The sequence below is a fragment of the Phocoena sinus genome, chromosome 7, assembly GCF_008692025.1.
Source record: "Phocoena sinus isolate mPhoSin1 chromosome 7, mPhoSin1.pri, whole genome shotgun sequence".
In the NCBI taxonomy this organism is placed as follows: Eukaryota; Metazoa; Chordata; class Mammalia; order Artiodactyla; family Phocoenidae; genus Phocoena; species Phocoena sinus.
This window is the reverse complement of record NC_045769.1, coordinates 19882028-19902982: the sequence shown is the minus strand read 5'-3', so window position 1 is coordinate 19902982 and position 20955 is coordinate 19882028. Positions and strand designations below refer to the sequence as shown.

Here is a 20955-nt window from a genome sequence, read left to right as displayed (position 1 = left end):
CCCGTTGTGGAGCACAGGCTCCGGACGCGCAGGCTCAGCGGCCATGGCTCACGGGCCCAGCCGCTCCGCGGCATGTGGGATCTTCCTGGACCGGGGCACGAACCCGTGTCCCCTGCATTGGCAGGCGGACTCTCAACCACTGCGCCACCAGGGAAGGCCCTCCTTAAACCATTTTGATGTGAGTTTGTCTTCTAGCTAAAACAGTCCAGATGAAAAACTCATTGTAAGCAGACCCAAGACCTGGATGGTAGGGAAGCCCTGGGAGGATTTGGGGTGAGTCGTCCGCCACCGGCATCCCTGAAGCCCACCACATATCCGGAGCCTGGGTGAGGCCCCTTTTTACCCATTGGAGACCTGACGGATCCCCTTTCCAAACAACACAGCTAGTTAACAGCACAGATTTTTCTTTCACTTTATCATTTATAAAGCCATACCATGGATTGCAAAGAAACAAAGCAGCTGTACAGGAGTGGGACAGCATCAGTGTACAACACATTCATATCCAGGGTAAGTAGCATACATCAGGGTTTATACAAGGTGACAGAGATTATAGGCACGATGATACAAAATAGAAAGTATATTTCCATCTATATAAATACACAGCCAGGGCATCAGGAGGATGCTGGGTTATGCGGTTTTTCCTGCAGAGGGTCTGGGAGGCAGGAGGGGATGGAGTGAGGAATTTCTTACATTTGTTTTGAATGACATGTCACAGAGGGGAGAGGTGGGGAAACACAGCATGCACGCACAGATGTGCTCTGTCACACACATGAGCCACACATGTGGACACGCAGGAGAGTCTCAAGCTGTGGAACACTGATTAGAAACAAAAGTGGGCTATCCCTCTACAATTACCTCGCAGCTGGGAAAAGTCCAAGCGTGGGAAATAAACAGAGGTCCTCCAACACTTCAACATCTGACGACAGAGGAGCGCCACCCTGTGTGGTTGATCCCACCGTCACCGACACTGAGATTCCCCCAATCAGGGGCCCTACGAGCCCTGCCTCCTGATTCCTTCCGCTGCTGGGTGACAGTGAACTTGACATCCCATTGCCAACCACCTCCAACCCGACTCCTAAGTTCCCTAAAGAGATAAGCAAAAAACGCACACACACACACCCACACTTGCACACGCGCGCGCACACGTTCTGTGTTACCACTGGCCAGGGCACTCCAGTCTCGGGATTCCGGGGCCTCGACCCGGGTGAAAAGTAGCCCCGGGACTCTGCCCCCAGCCTCTCCAAGGATCCCAAGGGCGGGGAGATGTAGGAGCAGGAGGCAGCCCTCGGAAAGGGCATCGGCCTCCTTGATCCCCCCCACCCCCTGATCCAGATCCTGAAGCTGGGAAAGACCAAAGCAGGGGAGAAGACCCAGGAGGCGGGGCTGATGAACGAACATCCCAGGGAAGGGGGCCACGGACGCTGTTCCACGTACAGACTCGTCCACAGACCCCTGGGTGGCACCAGGGGCCTGCCCAACCTCTGCTCGGCCCATCCGAGTGGGCGGAAGGATGTTAGACTCATCTCCCTTGGGAGCCCCTTTACAGAGAATCACACGTGCCCCTTGGGCTCCCTCTTATGGTCACAGAGCCACCAGGTCCCCCACCCCTATCCTGCCTGTCTCTGACACACCCAGGGATCCCTCAAAACCCTGCCAGGGAAGAACGAATCCTGGCAGTCCACAAGCATTTGGAGCTGCTGCGGGAGAGGCTCCAATGAGGACCTGGGTCAAAGGGCCTTTCCCAAACCTAGGACACAGTGTCTCTGTCCCTGGAACACCTGGCTGGAGGAGGGAGCCAGAACACCACGATTGCAGGGCAGAGGCATCCGCTCAGCCCTGGAGCTCCATCAAACTGTCCCCTTCCTCCCCATTTCCCCTCTGGGCTCACCTCTCCCCTATTCCAATGCTCAGTCCTCCCCTCTCGCTCCATCTGGGAAGGGCCACGGGGACCTTGCTGGGCCTCTCTCCCTGCTGAATTGGAGGGCTGTCACTTCCCTGCCCCCTGTTTCCTCCAGACACCGTACAGGGCAGCTACGGTAAGGCCTCGGCTGCCTCAGAGGCCTGGATACACAGCAAGACACAGGCTGGGCCTGGGGCTGGGGCCTGAGCTTGCCTGGGGTCTGCATCCCTGCATCACAAGCTGACCAGGCCTCTCCAGCCTCCAGCTCTTTCTTGCCAACTCCTCCCAGACCCTTTCCCATCCCCAACTCCCCAGCCCACTTTCAAGACCAGATGGCACTCTCCTGGCTGACAAACAGATTCAACAATAAACAACAGCAAAAAAAGGTTGGGGAGAGGGATGGGGAGAAAACAGGATAAACATTCACACAATAATAACAATAATTATTAAAAGTGCTTTCTTTTAAAGGAAATCTTTGGCAAGAACACACTGCAGTGCCGTGGTTGTGTGTGTATGTACGCACGTGTGCAAGGTGCACGGGCCTAACGTGTGAGACACGGGAGGGTTATCCCAAGCAGTGTCTGACCCAAAGGTGAGACCATGGTGGAGATTGGGGTACCCTTCCCCATCGTTCTTCTGGACAGGCCACACTCTCGGAAACTGACTCTTTCCAGAAGGATGTTGGGTCGGGGGAGTCGATCAGCTCCCCAGCATCTCGAGTCCTTCCCAGAGTCACACGTGGCTCAGGCCTGAGTGGGGTGGGCTGCTGGTGGGCTGTGGGAAAGCACGTGTGAAGGCTGACCCCAGACTCACATGAAGGGTCTGATGCTCCTCCCGGCCATCCAGACCAGGAGGAGAGAGTTCCCGGGCTGTCCAGTGGGAGATCAAGATATTTACAAAGGAAATGGGTGGGAATATCCTCTTCTGTCTGGGAAGAGAGTTGGGGTTAGGTAGGGAATGAGAGAGGGGAAACCGCGGTGTCTGGCTTGAAAGCCTCAGAAGGAAGAGCCCTTTGGGGGAGTCTTGGTCACCAAGAACAAGGTTTCAGTCTTTGGGAAGCAGGGGGTTACTCCCCACCACCTTCAGACGCTCTCCTTTCCAACTCCCTGAAACAGAACATCCACACAGATACAGCTTCTTGGAAGAGAAAAAAAATACAAGACGCACACGTCACCCACGCCCACCACACACACCCGTGTCCCCTGCAGGCTCACACACCCGCTCGGGCCTGCAGGGAGGCGGGCTGCTAAGCCCTCATCTCTGGGAGCTGACAGCCGGGCCCAGCTTGCCAAAAATAAGGGGGGTGAATGGGATGGAACACGTGCACCCCCTCCCCGCTGAGCCCCAGTCAGAGTCTAGGGAAGGCCAAGGCCAGGGCAAGGAGACCCCTGATTGCTCCAAGGATAAAGGCCCCTACCTTTCAGGCTTCACTTATAGGTACAGAGAGGGATGGGGACTGGATTATGCCAAGGAGGCAATAAAGCTAGATGGGAAAATAATAAATACTTCTTGTCAATTTACCTATTCTTTTTTTTTTAACCTTTTCTTATATTTCATTAGCTTACAGATTCCGTCAGTATGTCTCACATATATATTATATATATTTATATATCAGTACAATGCCTCTCTCTAGGAAACCCAGAGGCTTAAGAAGCTACTCAAGGATGGAGTCCTGGTGGATTTCCCGTCTGGCTTAGAGCACTTGGGTGGTGGTCAGGGAGCGCCCAATCGCCCAGCTGGACTCTCAGCCCTTCGGCCTAAATGTGCGCCTTCTGCCCTCTGCTCCACGGCAGCTGGGCTCTGGGGGGAAACCAAGGCAGAAGGGGGAAGGGCAAGGCTTTGGTATCGCAGGCAGGCCATGTGGTGTGCAGGCAGCCTCCCCCAGAACTGACCAGCTCCCCTGGGCGGTCCAGCAAAAGTCAGACCCCCGATCCCTTGCAGAGGGAGCACAGGAACTGCAGGGGTCTCTCCTGGGCCTCGCCGAGCAGGGCTTATAGAAGCAGGTTCCCAGGATGAGCCCCCACATGGGGACCCTGCAGGACAGAACAGGGCAGGGCAGAGCGGGAAGGCTCAATCACCAGCACCCAAAAAGGCAACATGCACATAAGCAAGTCTGAGAAAGGCTGGTCTGGGGCACGAAACCCAAGAAGGGGCTGAGGGCTGGGAGCTGGCAGGAGCCACCTGCCCACCCCGAGGCTGGGCCACACGCCTCGGGGAAGGTGCCTAGAGCTCAGCAGACTCCCTTCCTGAGCAATCTCTCCCCCAGAGCTCCGGACACACAAGTCCCCATCTCCTCAAACCAATGCTCCAGCTTCCTGGTGGAGGCAGATCAGGGGTAACGTTGCAGCGTGGCCAGACCCACTCCGTGGGGGTCTCCGTTGAGGAGAAGGGGTTGGCGGCTCCCAAGGCTGTTAGAGCAGGTTCAGGGACCAGGAGAGCGTCCATTACCCACAATCCTGGGTGTTCCTGGGGAAGGGGGCTTATGCCCCCTCCCTGCTGCCCTATCACCCCCGACTCTAACTTTCTTTGGACAGTATGCACTTGCGTGTGCAAACACAGGGGACACGGACAAGTATACCTGTTTCTACTTCAAGCTGAGAGGCAAACAGAAATCAGTGTGTGAGGATGTGGGTGTGGCCATATATACACCCCATAAAGACACCCACAAACTGTACATCAGAGGCAGAGCAAAGAGACCTTAGGGGCCTCAGGTCTGAGATACTTTCAAAAGCAAAAGTTCCACCACTGGATGTTCCATGGTGGCTCTTTTTGGTTTGGTGATCTACCCTAGAGCTGGACAGAAAAAGATTCTCTTGACAGGATTTCTCCTTGCAAAACAGTTGGGTTAGGAAGAAAGAGCTTTTCCATTTCCCCCCAAAATGTGGATCTCCAGAGAGGTTCATTCTGCCTCTCTTGAGGAGTTCCATCCTCTCGGAGGGTGGAGGGGGAGTTAGGTGGACCTGGTTAGTTTTGGAGGCTCTGGGGGTTTTGCAGTATCCATCTCCCCGGGGGAATCCGAGTTACTCTCCTCCATCTTTTTCCTTCTTTCTCTCTCTCTCCCCCTCCCCGCTCAATTCACTTCCCTCTCCCCACATGACACTTTCTTCTCTCCTTCTCCAAAATTGGCCCAAAGTCCTCCTTCTGGATTCAAGGATGGTCAGGATGCACAGGTCCCTTCCCCACATACCCATCCCCACTGCCCCGGCCCTGGGCAAGGGGAGGGGGGAGTTCATCTCTTCTGGCCAGCACTCAGCATGACCTTGGAGACAAAGTTGACGATGGCGGAGGCCGGCTGGTTGGGGTCAAGCTCAGCAAAGAGGTGGCAGGCGTTGTCCGTGGTGCTGCCCTGTTTCCGGGCCACAAAGCCGAAGAGCCTGCAGGGGCGGGAGATGGGTGACAGGTGTGGGGCGGGGGGGCGGGCAGGAGGAACCCCAGGCCTGGGGGAGGCGCCCAGGAAAGCAAGCTCATCTTTGCTCCCTTCCCCGTCTTTCCCCACATCCCTGAGCACTGGGCACTGAGGGTGGAGCATGCGAGAGAATCCTTTCTCTCCTTCACCAACAAGAAAACCAACGCCTGGAGACAGCACGTCACTTGTTCAGGGTCAGTAGAAATTCCCCTCTGTGGGTGGGGAGCAGGGAGAAGAGGTGCTGGAGGTGAGTGACAAGACCCGACAGTAAGGGGGGGGGCGATGAGACCAAAAATAAAATGGGACATTCCTAGACCAGCTTCTCTCAGCCCATCCCTGCCACACCCCTAGCCGAACGTTCTTGCACACAACACATAAGCAAAGTGCCATCTGCCTGTCAAAGGGCCTGGCTGCCTCAGACACCACAGAAGGTCAGAGACCAAAGGATGAGGGGCCACCGTCCCCCACTACACACACACACGCACACACACTTCTCCAGAGAATGGGAGGGGGAGGGGGACCCCACACCTGTTCCCCCCCAAACCCCACTCCCCATACCAGGACTGGAGTGACTGAGCGTTCTCTCTGTGCAAAACAGAGTTAAAAATACGAGCGCAGAGGAACAGAATGTGAGCTCAGGTCCCCTCCCAGCCAGCACATTGCTGGATGGGGAAATCGGGACAGCTGGAGATTCCGATGGAAACCCCTCTCCCAGGACTGGCCGGACCACAGCAGCTAAAATTAGCAGAGTTGGGACCGGCTTACCCACCCCCCACACACACACACACAGGGCTCCCCACAGTTTTGCTGTACCCAAATGTGTTTCAGGGGCTGGGGACAATCAGGTCAGAGGCCTGGGGTAACAGTCTACCCAAGTGGTGGGGAAGCCTGGGCCCGTGGATCACCCCCCCGGAGCCCCCTCTCCAGGCCAGGATGGAGAACCGGCCCACCTCTCAGGCCTGAACACTGCCCACCTGCCCTCCCTTCATGTTTATTTCAGCTCTGTGGGCCTCAGGGCCAACTCAACAGTAGCCCAAGTCCTTCCTCTGCTTGGAGGAATGGATGCGGCAAGAAACCTCAGCCCCCAAGGGCAGAGAGCAGCGCTTACAAGCACCCAAAAGCGAGCACCTCCTTAAACTGGGGGCCTGAGGCATCTCGCGTGCCTCACCCTCGTCCAGCCCTGAGCTCTCCTGGGCCCCCACAAGGGCGAGTCAGAAGGAAGCTCAGCACAAAAGCTACTCCTCAATGAGGAATTTCCAGGCCTGGGACCAGCCCACTTCTGTCCCGGATGCATCTCCCCCTTGGAGGGCCGGGTGGTGAGTAAGACAAGACCCTTCACACGCAGAGCTCTGGCCTCCTGGCTGGCGGCAGGGACTTGGAGAGCCCAGTGACCCCATGAGCCCCAGGGAAGGCTGAGATAAGCTTTGAGAGGACTGCACATGGGGGCCTCTCTTCAGCTGAGCTGCTAACTCTTTATGTGACCTTGAGCCAGGAGAGGTCTCCTCCATTCCACATGGCCCCTCTGATGAAACAGAGCAGGACCTTATGGTCCTTGCCCCCCATGTCTTCTGCCTGCCTTTTTTCTGTGGAAAAACTTTAGCCAGAGAATAAGTTTAATCAGAGAAAATGCAGAAACAAAGGAAACCAGTCCGACAAGACTAAATAATAGTTTAGTCACTAAGCATAGTTAAGGACCTTTAGTTCCTTCTCAAGGCCTACAGATAATATTCTGAGACATATCCTGTGAGCTGTCTTGTAGATACTGAAACTCCCACCAGGTGGAAGAAATTAACTACATCATGGCCAGTTAAGGGGGCATGTAGCCCCCTCCCCCCGTCTATAAAACCTCTTGCCCCCTGGTTGTCAGTGGGGGTGGGGTGGGGGCCGCATCCACCCTCCCCCGTGACTGCCGGCATCCAAAATGAAGCAAACTTTCCTTTCCACCAACCTGGCCTCTGTATTGGCTTTTGAAAGGGGAGCAGCCAGACCCCACTTTCGGTTACACGGACACCCCCAGAAGGAGCTTTCATCGCGCTGACCCTGGTCAGTTCCACGCATCTGGACCACAGTGGCTTCACTGGGCCTCCTCCTCGCTCTCCTCCTCCCTGCCTCCATCCTTTCATTTCCTTACTAAATATCTATCAGCCCCTCCCACACGGCAGATACAGTCGTGCCCTCAGGGAGCTTGCAATCTGGTGGCCTCTCCAGCCCCATCCCCATGAAATCAGCTCTCTCCTGCTCCCACACCCATTTCTACCTGTCCTATAAGACCTATTTTTTTTTTTTTTTTTTTTTGCGGTATGAGGGCCTCTCGCTGCTGTGGCCTCTCCCATTGCGGAGCATAGGCTCCGGACGCGCAGGCTCAGCAGCCATGGCTCACGGGTCCACCCGCTTCGCGGCATGTGGGATATTCCCGGACCAGGGCACGAACCCGTGTCCCCTGCATCGGCAGGCGGACTCTCAACCACTGCGCCACTAGGGAAGCCCTAAGACCTATTTTTAAACATAGGTCCTTTCCCCAAACCTTCCCATATCAGCAGTGGTTTTGATTTCTTTTTAACAGTGAAAGTTATCTTTTTCTAAAGCCAATCTTATATGAAGTCTGGATATGTAAAGGTGACAGCAGTACTTATGGCAATAAATGGATCAATTCAACAGCGTAACGTTTACCTATGATAAAGTCAATCAGTGAGAAAAAAATGGGGCTGTTTGGGTGAGCCCAACAAAGTAAAAGGTGGAATTATAGACCGTAGTGACAGTCTTATGTCAGCTTCAGTACCCAGGTTATTCCTATACTTTGTTTTGGTTTTACTGAGAAAACTCCGATTCATCCTGATAAACAACTGCAAATCGTACCTCCCCTCATAGCGGCTCAGTTACAACCTGAGGAACCTAGCATTCCTTGGAACACAGCTTGAAAACCACTGCAGCACCTTAGCCTGTTTATACACTTCTCTCATCTACTGTGCTACCGTCAGGCACCCGAGGGCAGAATCAGCCCTGTGGTTGGTCTGAATTTTCCCAGGGCTGAGTTAGTTCCCTGGAAGCACTTACGAAATGCCAAATAGATGGAAAATTGACCAAAGGACCCCAGGGTCATCAGTGGAATTTCGGAAGGAATTCAGACCTACCGGACTCCCGCGGTCTAACGTGGAGGTCTAGCCCAGCCACGTCGTGCACAGAAGTCCGCCAAGAGAGCAGGAATGGGAATCAAGGATGCCAGGATTGTGGCAGAAAAGATCATTTAAACAACCCCTGCCCCACTGCCGTCACCTCCAATAAAACTCTCAGCTTTCAGATCCCTTCCTCAGACCCCTGCTGTTCTGGTCCTGAGAGAGGGAAGGGGACAAGACCGGAGGCTGGGCCTTTGGCCTCGAGGCAGGAGAAGGCCAAAGACCTGGCTGCCTGGGCAAGCTTTTCTCCAGAGCTGCCCTTTGCCTACGTCCTGTTCCTGGATCCTAAACCCACTCCCGCACCCACCTCTGCCTCATCCAAGGAGCACAAAGACCAGCCAGCCGGGTGGGGAGAAGCATACTTACTTAGCAGGGGAACCTCCCTCCGTCTTCATCCACCTGTGGAGAGAATGACGGCACAGCGTAAACCACCACTTCTCCCTCAGAGCCCAGCCCCGGGTGTGCCTGGACCCCTGGGGAAGGCAGAGCCCCTGTGCCACTCCAAAGACCATGCATCAGGGCATTCACAGCGGAGAGAGCACTGCGGCCTGCCTCCCAAGGAGCTTTCCCCAACGTGGAGAGAAGCAGCTTCAGGGTCAGAGGGGTAGAAGCAGGCGTTTGGGTCCCTGGGAGGGGCTTCAAACTGGTGGTGGGAAAAACTCAAAAAGATGCCAACACAGCTACTCACGGTCCCACAGGCATGGGCAGATCTTCAAATTGAGCCAAGAATGCACACACACACACACACACACACACACAGGAGTGCATACACACACACAGGAGTGCATACACACACACGTACATGCATACACACAGACTTCAGTGTTTGAAAGATGGCTGGGAAGGCAAGTGTCTACAAGAGACTTACTTCCTCTCCTGTGGATCCAGGTCACAGAAGGTGATGGTGTTGAGGGGGTAGTGGCGTCTGAAGAAGAGCCTGTGGCACACATATCAGATAAACAGAGAATGAGTGCTGAAGTGACTCCTTCAGTTCAGGCCACCACCTGTGGCTGTCACAGGTCGACACAGCCTTTCCCTTCTGAGCATGATGGCCTGGGCTGCTCCCTTTGGGGACATAAAGCCATGCATAGGGACAGAGAGATGTCTCACAGAAACATGTCTCAAATGCTAGAGGCTAGGAAAAGAAGGAAGAAACTGGCATTGAGGAATGAGAAACGGGGTAACTCTGGAGGAGGAAGAAAAGGGGCTGGGGAGAGAGCGTGAGAGGAAGGGCCTCTGCTCTAGAAAGCAGGGACTTTTATCAGTTGCATTTACAGCTGTATAACAAGTGCAGGCATATTTGTGGAAGGAAGGAAGGATGGATGGATGGATGGATGATGGATAGAGGGAGACATTAGTGAAGGGATAAATGGGTGGGCGAAGATAAATGGGGGATGAATGGATGCAGGAATGGATGGATCAATTGGTGAGTGGGTGAGAAAGTGGATGGATGGATGGGTCACAGGGTTGGGGGGAGCCCAACACAGAAGCAATTAGAAGAATCTTACTGGGCTTCCCTGGTGGCGCAGTGGTTAAGAATCCGCCTGCCAATGCAGGGGATATGGGTTCAATCCCTGGTCCGGGAAGATCCCACGTGCCGCGGATCAACTAAGCCCATGCACCACAACGACTGAGCCTGCGCTCTAGAGCCCGCGAGCCACAACTACTGAGCCCGCGAGCCACAACTACTGAGCTTGCGTGCCACAACTACTGAAGCCTGTGCGCCTAGAATCTGTGCTCGGCAACAAGAGAAGCCCACGCACCGCAACAAAGAGTAGCCCCCGCTCACCGCAACTAAAGAGAAAAGCCCGCGCTCAGCAACAAAGACCCAAAGCAGCCAAAAATTAATTAATTAATTAATAAAAAACAAACAAAAAAACACCATCTTTGAAAAAAAAAAAAGAATCTTACTTTCTCTGGTTGTCAGTCAGTGTGATTCCCTGGGCAGAAACTTTGAAGTGGACGATGGTGGCAGCCGGCGTGGGGTCAGTAGCCAGTGTCTCAGAAGTGGCTTTGGAGATGGCCTGTGGCCCAGTGAGTGACTCCATGTCCACAGAGTTTATGAAGAGCACATTGCAGGCTGGAAGAAACCCACCCAAGGAGGTGTCATGGGGGCCGAAGTGGGTGGGAACCATCCCCAGGTCCTCTCTTCGGGAAGAAGAGAGCAGATGAATTTCAGGCCAGCCTTGGGCAGAGGCATCTGCACACAGAAATGTGGTCTGCCCAGAGACATCTGGGTCTGGGAGAGATATCCAGCCTGCACCTGCAGGAGGGTACAGGGCCAGGGGGAGGAAAGGCCTGGGCAGGGATCCCGTCTGGGGTGGCCACTCACCTGCCCCTTGCTTCAGCAGGTCAGTGGTTGAGTTGGCAGGGCCCGAGCTATCTTTTGATTCATCTGTGGGGTCTGAGACAAAAATTTAATTCAGCTGGTAATTAAAACTGCAGAGCTGGAAAGAAGCACAAGGTTGGCTGGGCCGCTAGCTCTGCAAATACTTTGTGCAACGGATACCGCTTCTCATAATAAGCCCTGGCAGTCAGCACGTGTGTCCAGTTTGAATGTCCAGTGATTGCTCTAAGTATTCAGCACACTGGTTGGGAGGTGTGGAGTCCAACAGAGCAGGGTTCAGGTGCTCACCCAGTCACTTGCCAAGTATGTATAAAACGGAGGTGATGATGAGAGCGCCCACTTCCCTGGGTTTTTGAGATGTTCCGTGTACAGTGTTAGTCTAGTGGTTGACATAAAGCAAGCCTTCCAGTGGCAACTGGTATGGTTGTTTTGCATGGACGTATCTTATGTGTAGATCAGTAAATGCCCTAATTCATTAAACCACAATGCAGCACAATTTCAATATTAATAAGAACTGAGTATTGTTTATACCAGCATTTCTCAGACGTTGGTGTGCAGGCTTGTGAAAACACAGATTTCTGGGCACCACCCTAAAGCTTCTGATTAGGGGGGGCTTGAGAATATCTACATTTTGAACAAGTTCCCAGGGGCGCTGATGCTGCTGGTCTGGGGACCGTACTGTGAGAACCACTGGTTTATACAATGTAAATAAAGAGCAGTTTTATAATTATTAAGTTACTTTGCTAAATTCCTTAGAAATATAATTTAATTAGTGTCTAAATCATGTGGTTAATAGGGCTATTTAAATAGTATTTGAACTTTAAAGTTGATAATAGTGGTAAATTATCATTAATAATTCAATGAATCGAATTGGATACATAGATATTGCCAAATAATATCGGAAGTTTTAATTATGGACATAACCCCAGGACCTCCAAGAGAGACTGAAAGCAAGTCCCGGACACAATTCCGAACATCCTATTAGTGGACAGAGAGCATGGGGAGAAGGCACCCCAGTTACCGGTTCCTAGACCTCAAGTTCAGGGCCAGGCATATTCCCCTCCCCTCGCGGGAGCCCCGTGTATCTAGGGCTACATAATGGAAGCCTGTGCTGTTCAAAGGTTTGGGATGTCCATCCGCCTTCCTCCGAGGCTGGGACACCTCTCTAAGAGGAGCTAAAATCTCTTTTGCCAGCCGCAGTGTCTCACTCAAATTCTCGCCCTATACGTCCTAAAGCTCTTGAATTCCATTTGTACTTCCCACAATCAAAAGAGGGCTTGCTCCTCCCATTAGCTCAATGTCCCCTCGGCGAGGGAACACCCTCTCAGCCATGCAGACTAGAAACTCCAGGGACATCTTGGGCTTCCTGTCTCCTTCCCACGCCATGTGGATCCCTAAGAGGTCCCTCGAGTGTGCTCTCTACTCTCCATTCAGACCGCCCTCCCACACCTGGAGGCCCCATGACCTACCTCTGCCTTTCCCTCCCCACCTCCCTCGGCCCTTCCCACTGATGCCCATCTCACCCTCCAGACACGGTCCTCCCCATGGCTGTCTCCTGCTTCTATTTCCTCCCCTGGGATGAGTCGTAATTCTCAGAATTCAAGTATGAATTCTTAAAGCCTCCAGAGAATTTTCTCTGGAATGATCTGGCAAGTCAATTATGTGTGTTTCTGGAATTAAGATTTTTGATGAACTTTCCCTTCTTTTTTATTAGAAAAAATAAAGAGGAGAGTGGTTTTGAGTTTCCCAAGATTGGCAACATGACCCGTTTCCTCCAAGCCTGGCGCATGTTCTGGAGCAGCTGGCTGGGCAGAGACGTGAAGGAGGCCAGCACAAGGGTGCGCTTGAAGGGTGAGGAGTCTCAGGTTCCTACCTCGGTTTGGAATGACCAGCTTACAGGGCAGAGCCAGCGGGATGATGGAGTGCTGGTAGACCAGGGCAGACAGAGATCCTGCAGGGAGGGAGACAGCCGGCAGAGGCAGCGTTACTGGGAGCACGTCAGGGGCACTGAGGAAGCACACCCACCCCACCCCACTGTCCATAATCTTTAGCTTCTTTCTTACCTCTCCCTCATCCCACCCACAAAGCTGAAAATTCACTCCCTCTTTGACAGCAAGATCCAAGGGAGAAGATTCTAAAGGCTCACTCTAGCCGTCAGACAGTTGCCCCACAACTTTTCCTTTTTTTTTTTTTTTTTTTTTTTTTGCGGCCACTGCTGTGGCCTCTGCCGTTGCAGAGCACAGGCTCTGGACGCGCAGGCTCAGTGGCCATGGCTCACGGGCCCAGCCGCTCCGCGGCATGTGGGATCTTCCCGGACCGGGGCGTGAACCCGTGTCCCCCGCATCGGCAGGCGGACTCTCAACCACTGCGCCACCAGGGAAGCCCCCCACAACTTTTCTTTATCGAAAGTTACTCCCAGCATCTCTCCTAAGTCCCTCCAGCTGCCAGGGCTCCACTCAGGGGAGTGCGGCACAAGTGTCCGAGGACGATGGGATCAAATCCCCGCTCAGTAGCTTATTAGCTGTGTGTCCCTGGATAAATCTCAGTTCCCTCGTGTGTAAAGTGGGACGATGACACCTACCACGCAGGATGGTCGGGAGACCAGAAGTGATATAAGGTACCTACGGTGGCTTTCGCATAGTCGGTAGTGGATAAAGGCAACTGTTGTTATAGTTGTTATAGTTGATAATGATAACAAGTCTCCGCGGGGTAGGACAAATACAGAAAGAAATCTGGCAGAGTGAAGGCGCCACAGCACAGAGGAAGGGAGTCGCCGTGCATTTCTCTGCTGCGTCTGTGACAAGGGTGACGGGCAGAAGCTGCAGCGGGGAACCTGGGACAGGCCTGAGACCCTGGGGACGGAGGCGGGGACAGCTCACCGAAGTTTGGCTCGTTGGGACAGCCCTTGAGCTTGACTCCTCTGGGGCTCGTCTCTATCAGGAAATGCCTCACGAGCTCATGGGTCATGTCCCCTGGGACGAAGAGAAAGAAACGTGGATGCGTCACTGCCCACGGTGTCCTTCCGCCACCTCCCAGCACTACTTCCAACTTCTCCAGTGTGCTGGGCTGTGATGGAGAAAGGGTCACAGCGATAACAGGGCCAGAGCCCTGGGATGGAGAGACCACCCCTGCTAGCCCACCCCTCAAGGAAACTCAATCACAGGGTCCAGGTCATCTTGCTTCCCTGTTCTCTGACCTCAATAATCACCAAGCCCAAGACCTGCTCTTCTGAAGCGTCTGATTAGAAGGGACCAGCTCCCATGAGAATTAAGAGACCTGCCCACCCCACATACCCACCCCTCGTCCTCTGGCAGCTCAGGACCTAAAGAGACTGTAGGGACCACCTAGTCCTGAGGCCCCAGTGGACAAGCTGGTGTTACCTTTTTTATTTTGCTGCATGATGGTCGGAGGGGGCGAAGACACCTTCATGGCCAGCCCATAGGCTCCTCGGAAGGAGTGGCTGTCTCGGATGATGAAAGCCCCTGGCTCCTGATCCTTAAGGAGGGCTATGGCTGAATCGGGAGGAGAGAAGGGGAAATGAGAAATTGATGCACTGGCTTAAGTCTCATCAGGTCTTGAACCTCTTTCTTTCTCAGGTGAGATGAGAGTCCTTAAAGTTAAAATGTAAACACTCCTAAGGGTCCTCCTACACTAGAGTCAGCAAAGTTTTTCTATAAATAGCCAGACAGTAAATATTTCAGACTTTGCAGGCCACGCAGTTTCGGCTACAACTACTTATCACTGCCATCACAGCACAAAAGCAGCCCATACAGTGAGTAAACGAATAGGTGGGGTCGTTCCAAGAAAACTGTCCGGATCTGACCCCTGGCTGGAAGTCACCCTGCCCTACGTCCACACAGACTTCCCTTAGGGGCTGAGGCCTCTCATCTCCATCCCCACAATCCCAACTATGTTTTTTTCTGTAAAATGGGCAAAAATCTCCCACATCATGCAGATGGAGAGCTAAGGTTTCATAGTATCTCGGCCAGCCTTTCATTTTGTCCTGGAAAACCAAGACTTTGCTGCTTTTAAGGAAACAGCTACAACCACTGCTTCTGCTGCCCAACGCTTCACTGTGGGGAGGTGCCTCTTACTGTCCAACCTTGGTCCCAGCTCCTCTCTGTGACCACCACCTACTGCAAAGAGGAATGAGTCTGCTTATGTCCCTTGCCCAGGGCAGACAAGGTGGGCAGCCGCCAGCTGTGACCTCAGATGGACCCCAGGACCTTCAGCACCACCCAGCACTTACCCTGCTCTCTGGAGATTTCGGGCTTGTACCAATACTTGGAAGTGTCCTGGACAAATTTCACTTTTGCCCGCGTCTCAGGGCTGTTGTCTAAAGGAGGAGAGGGAAAGAAGGTGTTATGAGTCTCCATCTCTGTCCCCCAAAAAGGTATGTTGGAATTAACCCCCAGTACCTGTGACTGGGACCTTATTTGGAAATAGGGTCTTTGCAGATGTAAACAAGATAAGATGCAGTCGTGCTGGATTAGAGTGGACAACAATCCAATATGACTGGTGTCCTTATAAAAAGAAGGAAAGGGACAGGGAGACACAAGGGGAGAGTGTCACGTGACGATGGAGGCAGAGATTAGGGAGATGCACCTACAAGCCAAGGGACCCCAAGACTGCCAGCCACCATGAGAAGCTAAGATTAGAACACAGTCTCCCTCAGAGTCTCCAGAAGGAACCAATCCTGCCAATACCTTGATTTGGGATTTCCAGCCTCAGCTACTGTGAGAGAATAAATTTCTGTTGTCTTAAGCCACCAAGTGTGTGGTCCTTTGTTATGGCTGACCTAGGAAACTAACACAGAAAGCTAGTCTGCTCAGACATCATCAGAGCATTGCTGGGAGGGGCCTTGACCTGCTTTCACATCCTCCCCGTCTTCCAACAACCACCGTGGCTCACGGAGCTGCCCTCCTGTTGAAGACACTGAACAGCATTCTCACCAAGCCAGCGAGAGCCCTACTCCATCCCATCTCCCCCTTTCTCTAGAAGATTCAGACTAAACCCTTCCCGAAGTTTCCCTCCCACCTGCTAGTCCCTTTCTCCGTGGGCTCAATTTCCCAACTCTATCATAACAACCTTGAGGATGAGAGCAGAAAAACACATTTCTGTCCACTTTCCCCAAGCTCCACCTCACTTCCCATATGGAAAGTCCGGGTTCTGCCTCAGGTAGAGCAAAATGATTGCTCCTGCCCTGCCTGGGACAAATAGGAGAAGGGTTGGCCTAGAATTAAGAGGCCATCTACTGAGTGTCACAGACCCCACTTCTCTGGCAGACATCCCCACCCCAGACCCTCTGCAGACTAGGGATGCTTTCATAGAATGTTAGGTTCTGGAGGAGCTCAGAGAGCACCTTATCCAACCTATTATTTTACAAGTGAGGAATGTGAGGTTCAGAGAGGGAGAGCAACTTGCCCAAGTCACACAGATGGTCCACAGAAAGGCTCTTGTAAGACCTTCCTAGGTAGGAAGATGCAGCAACCAGTTTGGTGCCAGCTACACCGTATCTTCCTGGCTGGGTATTAGGACATGTGGGTCTCACTCTCCAACCTCTTCCTTCATCCTTTGGCACCAAAGAAAACAAAGGGAGGATGGGGGAGAAGGGTGAAAAAGAATATTCCAAATCTGCATGTTTCCACTCCTTTCGTCAGTGAGAGGCTGGAACAGAGGAGCCTGTGCTCACGGTGCTGTAAAGTTCAGGGCACAGACCAGAGATGTGTGTTAGGCTGTGTGTCTGGTGCTTAGTCAATTTCAACTTGTCATTTACACTCTGCTAGGCTTCTGGGATCTGTTTCTGGAGGACAGAGATGGGGCAGGTCAGCTCCTTTTCCTGGCAGCTGTGCACTTAGCAGGGCCTCTGGGCTAGGCAGCTGGGCTGTACAACTGTGCAAGCTGCCTCTCTCGGCTCCAAAGCCCCAGGCCCTGGGGCTGCTGGGGCCTGTCTAACGAGCTGTCAGAGGTGGCTACAGCCCCATGTGCCTTCCTGTGTTGACTCCCATGGCTATTTTAAGCAAGGAAGATGGTGGGAAACAGGAAATGTCCCAACTACTAGAAGTTCTGCATCCTCCAAGAACTGGGGCTGGGAACCAGATGTCTCTGGCGAGCAGCAGGAAGCAGGGGTGTGCAGTGTCGTTTGGCAGGCTCAGGGCAGGACCTGGGAGTGATACTGAGAATCTGGGCAGCTGGGGCCCATCCCAGGCTGCCTGCAGCATTCTAAATCTTCCTTGAATGCCCCAGGGCTCCAAGGCTGCTCTGTACATAGTCAGGTTGGAGATCTGGCTGAGAAGCTGCAGATCAGCTGACGCCCTGACCTTTTTGTTTAGAAAATGAGCCCTCTAAGTGGAGGCAAAAGATGCCCAGTTCTGACGATGAGAGAAGAATTCAGTGTGCAAAACTGCGTGGGCTTCAGTGAAGCCGGGTTGGTAGAAACTAGACTCCAGTAAAAATGCTTAACCCTCGGCCTTGTGCCATATCGCTCCGGCTGCCAGATCTATTATTAGTGATGTGCGCAAAGTGGGGATCAAAAGGTGGGAACCGTGCTGTGGGCTGGAAAAGTAATGTGCAAACTGGACAAAATAATACCCACTTTGCCAGGTGGCCATGTGTGAAATGTGCAAAATGGGCAAAATCATACCCACTTTGCCAGGTGGCCGCGAGGACTGATGAGATAGTCCTTGGCTCAGAGCCTGGCACAGAGCATGTGCTCAACAAGTGGTGGTGGCTACGATGATGGTGAAGATCATTGTAACAGCAGTGCCATCGTCGCATCTACCTCCTCATCCCTGCCCCCACTGCTGCCACGACCACAGCTCCAACTCCCATTACACAGGTAAGGCGTCTGAGGCCCAGAAGTTGGTGATCCACCCGAGGTTGTGTCTGCCAAGGAGATGTCAGAACAGAGACTAGCACAGGTACCCTAACTGCTGGCCTTCATCTGTCAGCGGGAGAGATGACATGGAAGGAGGGCGCACCTGGCATGGAGTACTTGGAGAAGTCGGGCAGAGTGTGGGAGAAGGAGACGGCGCTGCCGCCGCTGGGACTGGACATGCCGCTGGCGACAGGCGAGGAGGACACCTTCCCGTTGACGGTGGCATAGTTGGGGAGGCTGCCCGCTCGGTCTCCCATGGACATCCTCCGCTTCTCTGGCAAGACCGGTGTCGGGCTCCCTTGCCGGAAGGCTGCTGAATCTGGCGAGGGGGAGGTGGCGGGGTTGCTCAGGCCGGGGTAGTAGGCAGGGGACACAGGAAAGGAGGGCGTGGAAGGGGCCTGGTAGCCCGAGGCGCTGCTCTGTCGGGACAACGTCGGTCTCCGGTCCTCAGGGGTGGAGTAGCCACCATAGGCCACCTGCTGGTCCAAGCTGGGGCTGCCGGAAACCACAGATCCAGACCCTCCCAAGTGACGGCCCAGGCTGGGGCTTCCGGGGCTGGCTACTGCGTTGCCATGGAGACTGGAGGCCAGGTTGCCTTGGTGGGCCCCAGGGTGCCGGCCCAGGCTGGGGCTCCCTGGAGTGGTGGCCACATTGCCATGGAGGCTTGAAACCTGGTGGGCCCCAGGGTGCCGACCCAGGCTGGGGCTTCCCGGAGTGGTTGCTGCACTGCTCTGGGGGCTGGAGACCGTGTTACCATGGAAACCAGTTCCGGGTGGACCCATCACCTGGCGCTGGCTCAAACTGGGGCTGCTGGGGGCAGCCATGGCGGGATTCACGGCCCGGCGGACAAAGCCAGGACTGGAGGGAGTGTTGGTGCCCACTGTCCTGTGCCGAGCCTGAGGGCTCCCAGGCGCCACGTGGACACCCGCCACACTGAACTGAGACCGGGCCTGGCTTTCCAGGGAGCTGAACGGCTGAAGTGAGTAGTCGGGGCTGCTGTAGATGCTGCCTGCAGTCGGGAGAGGAGAAGAGCTCTGGTAGCTTCTCTGAGCCGAAGGGCTGGGCTGGCCCAGGCTGCCGGAGCGGAAGCCAGAATCCAGCAGAGGCTGGGTGGGTGTCCGCGGGCCCTGGTCGCTGCTCTCCCCTGATGGGAAACTCCCCACTGAAGTGCTAGAGAGAGACGGGTCAGGTCAAGATGTCACCAAATGGCATTTAGTGAAGGACAGGCTTTCAGTGAACCCTCAGCCCTCCCTCCAACCACTAATAATGACAATAAAAGCTCCCCTCACATGCACAGGAAAGTTAGGGCTTTGATACGTCACCCTACAGACATCAGAAGACAAAACTGAGGCTCAGAGAGGTTAAGCAATAGGCTCACACCCACACAGCTCATAATAGACCAGGATTTCAACTCAGCTGTGTCTAACTCCAAAGCCCATGTATCCTCAAGCACCACCCTGACTGCTCAACCACAGGTCAGAGCGAGATCTCTCCTATCGAAAATGAAGGTGGCTGTCCTGTTGCCCCCTCCAGCATCACAGAAACTGAACACTGGAGAGGGGGTTAAACCACTTGGATCCTGTTCCTACTGGAAGTATCCTACCTTGACTCAGTTTCCCCAGGTGTGCTATCAGCATCTTTAAGCACTGAGAGTGTAACTGGGCATCCATCCCTGGGTAGCTCCAAAACAGCAAAGATGAAGAAATCTCACAGGAGATTTCAGCTCATTATAAGATCTGCATTCTAGCCATTGGATCTGGCCACCAATGGAGCAGGCTGCTTTACATGGTAATGAGGCTCCCATCATTAGAAGCATTTAAGCAGAGACTGACCAACCTCTTGACCCAAATGCTGTGAAGGAACTTTCCTCCATTGGGAGGTTAGATGAGCTCAGAGGTCGCTCTCAAGTCTAAGACTGATAAAATTCAGTTCAGAGGGCACTGTACCTGGGGGAATGGCCACAGTCAAAGGTTCTCCTCTGAAGTTAAGTATTGATACAAGACCATGGCCTGTGAGTTGGGAAACCTGGATTCTGCTTGTTAAAAGTTTTCTCACGTGTAAAATGAGGGAAATAGGTTAGATGACTCTGATTCCTTCCAGACCCAAACTTCTATTCCTCGATGATATGGCAGGAGAGACGAAGGTTGACAGAGACCACGCATAAGCAGCAGCTGCAGGGAGGTAGCAGGCAAATTCTGCACCAGCAGTCCCTGGGGCAGGGGCGTGGGGAAGGTCCTTACATAAGGCGATGCTCCAAAGCCTGGAGCCGCAGACTGGAAGGAGTCTGGAGGCTGGCCGGCCACACCCTGGGCCAAGTTGGATAAGCTCAGGTCCCCTGGGTGATGTGAGGTGGGAGGGCTAGGCACGAGCCAAGGACAGGGAGAAGGGCAGGGGCCAGGCCAGGACAAAGTCTACCTCGCATCCCAGAAGGGGCCAAAGTGGAACACCACTTCGGTACAGAATAACCTGGATTCTGAGGAATGGGGGGATAGGTCAGGCTGCACAGCGGGGGGCTGGGGACATGGAAATGGAGTTCTGGAGGAGAAGCTGGCTTCCTGAGGCCTGCTGCGGGAGGAATTTGGGGAGTGAGAAACGGTGAAAACTTCCTAATGTCAGCACTCCCTGATTATCAGCCAGGGTGGTTGGAGAGGTGAGGAAAATCTCCTTTCCTCTAAAACAAGAATGCAGTTCTGCCCAGAGGCAGACCTTTCCAAAAATGGAGCCATCAGGAGGCTGGGGAGGGGTAAGGTGGACTGGGGTGTGTGTGCTTGGCTTGAGGTTTCAGATTCTTAGGCTCCAGAAGAAAAGTGCCTCTGCTCACCCACGGCCCCCGCCCCGACCCAGGAGGGGTGCATTACACCGCAAGCTTGGCACACCCCTCCACATGCAGAATTGTGAAGAGGTGGCTGGACAGTTACCGGGCCCTGTGGGGTCCCGGGCTGGGAAGGGCAGTGGACATGGGAAGGGATGGTAGGGGCAGGCTCCCCTCCTGGAGGCGAGTTCCGGCCTCCAGGCAGGCTCTCTGGAGCCCCCTCCCCGCCTGGCACCCTTTGCCCTGCCTAGGCCCCTCTCAGGGTCCCTCTCCTATGTCGTCTTCCCTGTCTCCCCATCATAAAGCCTCACCACCACCCCCAGTCAAGCAGCTTCTCGCTGCACCCCAAACACAGGAGCCTCACTCTCTGGGAAATTTCAGGCTACCCTTTCTGTCTGACCCGCCTCAGAACGCCAGCCAGCCATCCGCCAAGACATCCC

General features: G+C 54.0%; 1 protein-coding gene across 10 annotated transcripts in view; it reads right to left on the bottom strand.

The window, feature by feature from the left end:
* Nucleotides 1-398: 398 nt before the first annotated feature.
* Nucleotides 399-20955, bottom strand: part of TNS1 (tensin 1) — a 207079-nt gene continuing 186522 nt past the window's right edge. For all 10 annotated transcript variants that reach the window (XM_032638367.1, XM_032638364.1, XM_032638366.1 and 7 more), the window contains 10 exons: nt 17807-18873; nt 15076-15162; nt 14207-14338; nt 13706-13798; nt 12700-12777; nt 10812-10883; nt 10391-10559; nt 9348-9416; nt 8846-8878; nt 399-5274 (listed from right to left, as the gene is read on the bottom strand). In XM_032638367.1, the coding sequence (XP_032494258.1) occupies nt 5130-5274; nt 8846-8878; nt 9348-9416; nt 10391-10559; nt 10812-10883; nt 12700-12777; nt 13706-13798; nt 14207-14338; nt 15076-15162; nt 17807-18873 (1945 nt within the window). In that variant the 3' untranslated portion in view covers nt 399-5129. The remainder of the gene's footprint in view (nt 5275-8845; nt 8879-9347; nt 9417-10390; nt 10560-10811; nt 10884-12699; nt 12778-13705; nt 13799-14206; nt 14339-15075; nt 15163-17806; nt 18874-20955) is intronic.